The sequence below is a fragment of the Pangasianodon hypophthalmus genome, chromosome 22 (genome assembly GCF_027358585.1).
Source record: "Pangasianodon hypophthalmus isolate fPanHyp1 chromosome 22, fPanHyp1.pri, whole genome shotgun sequence".
In the NCBI taxonomy this organism is placed as follows: domain Eukaryota; kingdom Metazoa; phylum Chordata; class Actinopteri; order Siluriformes; family Pangasiidae; genus Pangasianodon; species Pangasianodon hypophthalmus.
In genome coordinates, this window is record NC_069731.1 from 13,300,171 (window position 1) to 13,309,122 (window position 8,952).

The 8,952-nt window shown below is 35.9% G+C and overlaps 1 protein-coding gene across 1 annotated transcript in view; it reads left to right on the plus strand.

Annotated features, from left to right (window-relative positions):
* The window catches only part of cul1b (cullin 1b), a 21,046-nt gene extending 13,638 nt beyond the window's left edge, over nucleotides 1-7,408 (plus strand). The window contains exons 13-22 of the mRNA XM_026938128.3: nucleotides 336-467; nucleotides 681-798; nucleotides 1,565-1,641; nucleotides 2,453-2,584; nucleotides 3,572-3,664; nucleotides 4,159-4,206; nucleotides 4,578-4,660; nucleotides 5,216-5,321; nucleotides 6,641-6,754; nucleotides 6,854-7,408. Coding sequence (XP_026793929.1) covers nucleotides 336-467; nucleotides 681-798; nucleotides 1,565-1,641; nucleotides 2,453-2,584; nucleotides 3,572-3,664; nucleotides 4,159-4,206; nucleotides 4,578-4,660; nucleotides 5,216-5,321; nucleotides 6,641-6,754; nucleotides 6,854-6,934 — 984 coding nt within the window. The 3' untranslated portion in view covers nucleotides 6,935-7,408. The remainder of the gene's footprint in view (nucleotides 1-335; nucleotides 468-680; nucleotides 799-1,564; nucleotides 1,642-2,452; nucleotides 2,585-3,571; nucleotides 3,665-4,158; nucleotides 4,207-4,577; nucleotides 4,661-5,215; nucleotides 5,322-6,640; nucleotides 6,755-6,853) is intronic.
* The last annotated feature ends 1,544 nt before the right edge of the window (nucleotides 7,409-8,952 follow it).

Consider the following 8,952-nt stretch of genomic DNA (forward strand, 5'->3'; position numbering starts at 1 on the left):
TCATAATACTTTTCTGAGATGTTGTGCCATGACATCTTGTTAATTTTTTTTTAAGAAATTAAATTACAGACTGGAATCAGCTGATTTGATATTAAAATTTAAAAATTAAAACTTTAAAATGAAAATTATATTTTTAAATAGAAAAAAAATGTATTTTTGTATTTTTGACATTAAATATAGCATCAAAGTTTTTTTAATGCAACACTACTATATTGTTGGCAGTCTATGAACAAGCCTATATATCATGATAAATATTGTGTTTTGTAGAAATGCCTCAATCCCGATGTTTGTTGTGGTGTTAAAAATCCATTTCAGATGATTGCTTCCTTTTACAGATGGTGGTTTTCAAATACATTGAAGATAAGGATGTTTTCCAGAAATTCTATGCCAAAATGCTGGCTAAGAGGCTGGTTCACCAGAACAGTGCCAGTGATGATGCCGAGGCCAGTATGATCTCCAAATTAAAGGTTTGTATTATAGCAAACTTAAAAGCTTCTAGGTTAAAGATTTTGTTGAGAGCTCATTTATCTAACTTTAATCAGATTAAATGATTATATTTAATGACATACTTTCAAGGACATCTGCTTGCATTCATGTTTATGAAAATAAGAAGTGCTGTACACACTTACAGCTTGACTATTTTGATGTAATGTGGATCTGGGACGGTCTTTTCTCTGCAGCAAGCATGTGGTTTTGAGTACACCTCCAAACTACAGCGTATGTTCCAGGACATCGGTGTCAGCAAGGACTTGAACGAGCAGTTTAAAAAGCACCTTTCAAACTCTGAGCCTTTGGACTGTAAGTGCACTTCCTCGTGGGAATAGTGCTGCTTTTCTAGCCTCCTATTCATCTCACATTTGTGTAGGAACAGATTTACATACACAGCACTGTGCAAAACCCTATTTTTTTTTAGTATAAACTTTCTTTTTATTTTATTTTTTACTTCTACATTATCAAGTACAAAAACATTTTAGATTTCCAAACAATAGTTTTCCAGCACAAAATGAAATGTTACAAAAAATGTTTGTATGTCAGTAAAGAAAGCAGCATATTACATAAGAGACACTTTTCAGACAATAAAACAGAATGAAGGCTGCTGAGTTTTGCTGCAAAAATAAGAAGTGAGTGTGACAGTCAAAGTCTCCAGAGGAACTGTGAGATGCTCAGTAACACTTACAGCTCATTTCCTTATAAAACTGCACAAAACGTACCTGAGACTACTATTTTTTTTTTAAGCAAAGGTTGTCCCATCAAATATTGACTTTGTTTCATTTATTAATATTTACTGCTCTTTACAGTATTTTTTTAAATCAGAAATATTCAGTTTCATTATTTTTGAAGGCATCTTTGCTCTACAGCATTTCTTTGCATGTGCTGTGTGTGTGTATGTATGTATGTGTGTGTGTGTGTGTGTGTGTGTGTGTGTGTGTGTATATATATATATATATATATATATATATATATATATATATATATATATATATATATATATATATATATATATATATATAAGGCTCATTTTCCTCAAATCACCCTAGTTCTTTCTGTCTGCTTCTCTCCTCAGTGGATTTTAGCATTCAAGTTCTCAGCTCAGGATCCTGGCCTTTCCAGCAGTCATGCACATTTGCATTGCCTTCAGAGGTAAGACACTCAGCACAACTCTTACACACATTCAGGAAAGTGACAATATCACAAAGCCACATTTCTTTTACTTCATTACAATAGGGCTGATTGACCAATATTTGAATAGGGTTCATTCATTTTATCATTTTATCATTTTAGCAGTCCACCAGAAAAGAATAAGCTCCAGTGTGCTGTCCAGGCAAATGTTTTGGTTGCCTGGAAACCTTATTGACTAGACTAAAAAGTAGCAGCTAATGTAATATAATGACACATGGCCAGCTAGTTCACTAGTTAAGTGCATTAATACAGACTAAGGTAAATGAAAGAGAATATGAATTTCCAGGAAGGGACAACTGTGAGGTTATAGCCTTTATCCTCTCTTGGTAAAGATTTTCATGTAGCACATTGTTTGTGACCTCAAAAAAAAAAAGTCACCAGGTCAACTGTTTCGGCTATGAGATGTGGTTTTCTGTCCTCGCATCACGAGCAAAACAATTTATTTGAGACTGATGGCTACTGATTTGTTCACTCCTGTGACCTAGTAGCTTTTCAGTAGAGAGGAAGTTATATCACATGGAAGCAGCTCTCAATCATATTGCATTTATTCTGTAGAGGCTCTCAGTCTTTCATCCATTGAGTTGAAATACTCATCATATTGTCTCAAGTGAATATACAACCCTACGTCAATTTAAGTTCTTATGCTAGAGAATACAACCAAGTTTTTTTAAAAAAAAAAAAAAAGAATGGAAAACTTGTTCAGATGCAGAACGTCTAGGTTCTCAAAACATCATGATTCTTCATCTTTTTTTTTTTTTCCCCCCTTCTCAAGCTGGAGCGCAGTTACCAAAGATTCACAGCTTTCTATGCCAGCAGACACAGTGGGCGCAAACTGACGTGGCTCTACCATTTATCCAAGGGCGAGCTAGTCACCAACTGCTTCAAGAACAGATACACCCTACAGGTCAGACAGTGTTGTGTATCATATTGTAACCTCAAAACTGTGATGTCCTATAGAAGCAACATGTAGACAGAAACATTATACTTTTAATTTAACATGTAAATATTCAGTGCCAGATAGAAAAGCAGGGGAAATATGTGAAATGCAATACACAAACAGTATTGCGTTTGATTTGTGACTTTAGTGTTCAGCATACCACACTGAAATCTAAACTCTTTATTGCATCTCTCTTACATCGCTTTATCTCTTCTTCTCCTTTTTTTAATTTTTTTTTGAGAATGTAATGCTGACTTTGTCTCAGAAGTGGATATAATACCCTATTGCACTGCATTTCACATTTATCAGTGCATTGAACTTATGCAACACTGAAATGCAATCACTGTCCAGTTGCAGCCTAAGAGCCCAAGCCACACTCTGTAATCAGAGAAGAGGAGAAGAATCTGAAAGCGTCTTTGTCCAGGAACACATTATATAGTTTCTTATAGGCTCATTGTTTGTTTGTTCCTTGCGAAACTCTTTCAAAAAATGAAGCCCACACACGTGGCCTATTCACACTGAGCACAACGGAACCAAATGCCCAAAACACCAAAAGTCTGAGATTCACATAGAATCACCCTACAACACTACACACCAGATCATTTAACTAGTTTTAAGCATTTATTTGCTAGAAAGAAGAGAAATTATCTGCCAAAAGAATAAGAAAATGTCAAGCTTGAAATTAAAAAAAGGTCTAGAAATAGGTTTAATAATCTTATATTTGATTTATTGTAATCTTATAATAGGAAAAATTAGATAAATTTGGCAATATTCAAGATACTTTCCCTTTATAAGTTGTAATTTTTTGCAGTGTTCTAAATAAACAATTTAAAATCTTTGATTAATTTGAGACTTTGATTCTAAATCCAGTTCTTGAAATGTAAGATTTTTGCATTTGATATGCTTGTACTATGTGTTCATATAATATACAGTTTATATTTGTCTTCCTTTCAGGCATCCACCTTCCAGATGGCAATTCTGCTGCAGTTCAACACAGAGAACAGCTACACCGTTCAACAGCTGGCCGACAGCACACAGATTAAAGTAGTGAGTAGCACAACACATTCAATCAGCAACAGAGTCACTGTGTCTATTAAGTATTATATTTCTGTGTCTATAAGATATATTCATAAACCAAGAAAATTGAGCAGAAAACAGTTTGTAGTTTGATTGTATATGTGCTTTGTAACATCAAATGTGTTCTCTTGATTGCCCAAGACAGATTTCTCATAAGGGAGACAATCAAGGCTAATCTGATCTAATCTAATCTAAAATGACTGGGCAGAAAAGTTTTTTTTTTTTTTTTTTTTTTTTTTTTATAAAGAATCACGGAGAAGTCATGACCAAAGTCTATGCCGGAAATGATTTATCATCCATTTGATGCAAGTGTATGCAATAATTTTCTATAAGAAAGAAAATAAAATGATAACATAAAAGTTGAATACCTTGATAAGACCTGTAAAATGTTACAATATCTAGCTTGCTATTTATGTCATGTTTTATGTTTTATTAAACTTGTATTCATTGTATTTATTTAACAGGATATTTTGGTTCAGGTTTTGCAAATCCTGTTGAAGTCCAAGTTGCTGGTAAGTGGTAATAGTGGTAATCCCTTCTATGGAATAAATACATGAGCTTTTTCAGAAACTGAGGAATTTTTACTTCGGTTTGGCCTTTACACATTTACACACAAGCGTCCAAGATGCAGACTGGGTCCTGTTCATGTCAGTATTATAATTTGAGATTATGACAATGGCCTGTTGGTTGGATTGGGGGGAAGAAAAAAAAAAAAAAAAAAAAAAAAAAAAACACAAAGCAGGTTTTGGAAACAGAATTTTTTTGCAGCTAGAGTGAATGAAACACAGGAAAGGCCATGATATTTTGTGTTCATGATCAAAGTGATGTATTGTACAACTCATTATTAACACATACCCAATGCTGTAAATACTGTATCTCACAGGTTTTGGAGGACGAGAATGCAAACGTCGATGAAATGGACTTCAAACCTGATACACTCATAAAGCTTTTCTTGGGCTATAAAAAGTAAGTCTCTTATCTTATCTACCTGATATTTTAATGGCTAAATGCATCTGGAGTCCTACCTTTAAATTATATACTTCATGTAACCTTATTTGCCCCAAGCAGTTTTGCACTCAAGTTTCCATCAGTGAACTTGATAACGTCAACAAAACAGAACTCATGTGAAAACTCTAATGAATTTCCTGGTTACACAATTGCACTCTTTGTCCATGTAGTACACAGTTATAGAAGGGAATTATTTATAATCGCACTATCAGGTGTCACCCAGATGACAATGGGTTCCCTACTGAGTCTGGTTCCTCTCAAGGTTTCTTCCTCATGTCTTCTCAGGGAGTTTTTCCTTACCACCATCACCTCTGGCTTACTCATTAGGGCTTAATTTATAAGTTTAAAACTTATATCCTGAATTTATATATTTCTGTAAAGCTGCTTTGTGGCAATGGCTATTGTTAAAAGCGCTATACAAATAAAATTGAATTGAACTGAATTATTCACATGTAGATAAAAGCCTTCGTAAATTAAGGCCAAAGAAATTTTATCTTCTCTCCGTGTTTACAGCAAGAAGTTGCGGGTCAACATCAACGTGCCAATGAAGACGGAGCAGAAACAAGAGCAGGAGACAACACACAAAAACATCGAGGAGGACAGAAAGCTCCTCATACAGGTGAAGAGAGATGATACATGCTGCCGCATTTCATATCTTTCTACCTTTAAGCATCTACCACGATGCTATTCATCTGTATAGCCAAGTGGTATTTGTTGACAGGAGGACCAGCTAGAAGAAACACACTTGTTTGGGGCAGCTGTAATTATAACACACACAACACAGCTCAATAAAAAAGCAGTTTCAATTGCTCCACAATCAAGCCATCACTGTGGATTATGATTACATACAGCGTGAACTTTATTTACAAAATAGAAGTATGGGATTAGAATGCAGTGGAGTTTATGATTTATTTATGCATGAAAGTTAAAGTAATAGAGCTGGGACGGAAAACAAACACAGTAGGAAGTGGGTTCACATATTACGTGTTGAATGCAGTCTGTTTTAAAATAAAAGTGTCTGTATCCTAACCCTAAAAACACTTCAGAAGTGCATTTTAGATTGAAATATTTGTGAAGTTTTTAGAGATTCTGGTTCCAGTTTACTTGATAGTGCTGCATTTTTATTATTCCTATAAGAAATGAGCAGCCTTGTGCAGCGCTGATGTCACACTGGGACATTGCTAGCACAGTTTATCAGGAGAAAAATTCTCACTATTTTCCAGCAATGTTCAGTGTCATATTAATGAGAAATCCAGCATAGACAGTGGAGATGGCAGACATTGGACTCAAAGTTCCATGATGCAATGCAGCTATACGACAGTTACGGCAGACACTTGGCTCGGCCAGTATTGACGAGATGCCGAGCACAGTGATCTTAACGGCAGTGAAAGTTGAAGCGTGGGAAGCTGATCTGTTTAAGCAGAGTGTACCGACGAGGAGGTGAGAGAGCTGGACAGAGTAAAAGTCTAAAGCGCTGCTGCATCGGTCTTTTTAGGTAGCAAAAGCCAAATCCCACTGTTACCACTATCAGCAGGTAGATGAACGGCATTGTGGGTAATGTAGCAAACCGTTCAATAAAAGAAGTTTAAACTAAAAAATAGTCAACTCAGAATTACAAAGAATTACATATCTTGGACAACATTGAAGATCCCATGTTAATTATACTTTAATATGCAAGTAGTTCAGAGTGTTTCCTTTAGGACTACAGGAAATAAATTATACTTTAAACCCTTTTGCTGTTGCCAGGGTTACAGTAAACAACTGGTACACAGATTATAGGCATTATTCAGAGTCTATGCTGAATCCACAATTCAAGAACTAGTCATTAATCTCCTTGATTATCTCTCTCTGTCTCTGTCTCTCTGTCTGTCTGTCTCTCTCTCTCTCTCTGTCTCTCTCTCTGTCTCTCTTTCTCTGTGTGTGTGTGTGTGTGTTTAGGCTGCTATCGTCAGGATTATGAAGATGAGGAAAGTACTGAAGCACCAGCAGCTCCTTGCAGAAGTACTAAACCAGTTGTCGTCACGCTTCAAACCTCGAGTCCCTGTCATCAAGGTAAAACACTAGGCCATAACACAGCGTCTCCTCTGAAATAAAAATGCTTTAAATTTTCTGTGGAACCGTGTACTGAATTTGAACGTGTTTATCTATCAGAAATGCATCGATATTTTGATTGAGAAGGAATACCTGGAGCGCGTCGACGGCGAGAAGGACACCTACAGCTACCTGGCTTAAACACTTACTTCTAAAGTCCGACTCAAACATCATTCCTGAAGCCTCTTGGCTTTCATTATAAGGGATGCACTCAAGGAACTGAACACTGGAGCTCCCTTTAAACGCAGGGGTCTAACACTGCTGTTCTCCTGAAGTCTCGGCTCAGCCGCTCAGGATCTCCTTCGCCCTTTCCATCTGTAAATAAGTCGCCGTACCCTTAGTGAGACCTGACCTGGCTTCAGGGTTGCATGTTTCTGCCTCTCATCTGAAACACATAGCTCATTAATTTAATATTAAATTGAATGACTTTGGACTGACTTTAAAAAGGTTATTATTGCATCTACGAAGACAAATCATGAATTCAGGCGGCGCTTTATGAATATATTTGTTAAACTGGCCCTTGTAGAGTTGTGTAAGCAGCCTTTATCCGCTCCATCATTTGTATAGTGTGGTTTGTTTTATAAATGTCATGAATAAACTTTAAATTTTCTGTAAGTTGTCTATTATGTGCTCTTTCCAGTCATTGAAACCTCATCACTAGACATATTGAGGCTCGCCGGTTTCCACAAGTATTTCACGGCTGTTGAAGATTTGCATTTGATGGAGAAAATATGAAGTCAGCCACACGCGGTATAACAGGTGAAGTGTTAAGCAATTTGTGCCGTGTAAATAGATTTTCCTCACTAGTATCTTTTTTACCTCTTTTTTTGTGTTTAACCAGAGGAGCAACTGGAACCTGTACTTTAGCAGTACGTTCACACTCTTGGAAATCATGGCTCTGATTCTGAATAGTACACAATAATTAATAATAGATCACAATAATAATAATTACAAACTTATTACAGTATTTGTTTACAGCAAAGGATGTGAGATGGTTTCATGGAACTCTAATTCAGTAAATAAAAAATAAAACACTTAGGGGTGTGCTCTTATAGGAACATAAACAACAACTCTACCGCTTCACGCCCAACGTGAAGTTGATTATTTTCCTAATAACAGCATGCCCCAAAATGGTTTATTCCTCTTACCCCAACAGCAATTTTCAGACATTTACAATTTTTTTTATTCATTACAGAACACCATATTTTATCCGTTCATAGTTTTGTTTAATTTTGGGGAAACTAGTTCCTGTTATCGTTTATCTTATAACAGCCATGAACAGTCGTTCCCTTATCAGCCTCATTTTTTTTATGCCTCCACCACCGAGTCGTTTCCTCGTTGTCCATCTGTCCGTCCATCTGTCCGTCCATCCATCCAAGATTCTCATTAGTGTGATATCTCAAGAACAAGTGGTTGAATGTTGGTAGGATTTATATGGAGGGATCACTGAAACCAGCACATGAACTGAGTAGATTTTGGATTTGATCCAAACAGGGTCAAGGTCAGAACAAGGTCAAATGTCAGAAATAGTATTTCTTCAATTGCATCCAATTTGAAGTATATTTTAAGGGTATTTCTGGTATACAAATTAGTAAAAAGAAGGACTAGACTTATGGGGATCATCAGCGTCGAGTTATACTTGTTCTTTCTCTAGAGATTATAAGACAAAAAATAAGACGAAGAAAAACACAATTTTTAATGATCCTGAATACTTTCCCTTTTTGGAAAATGTAAAAAAAAAAAAAAAAAAAAAAAGCTTAGAAAGCACTGGACATCTCATCAAAGAAAACTTAACCATATCACTGATTACACACATTTTTAAATCTGTTTATGTGGAGCATCCACCACACAGTTTCTGTGCAAATTGTTACTGTAGAAATGCAGAGCTGCTCTTATAGAAAATTATGAATGTCTTTTGAGGTTTGAGACTTCAACAGTGCTGATGTAAGGACAATTATGGGATTGTTTCAGAGAAGCATTCAGTGTTTTGTCAGATTTGTCGAAAATAATAAAACTCAGCCGATAGTTGTCCTTCCCGTGTCTCTCACGAGCCTTAGGTTATTAAGCAGGACATTTATAAATAGTTTATGTTGATCTCACATAGTCATTCTGCATACCTAGCCTCCTCTTAAATGATGTTTTATGGATATTCTGAGGCG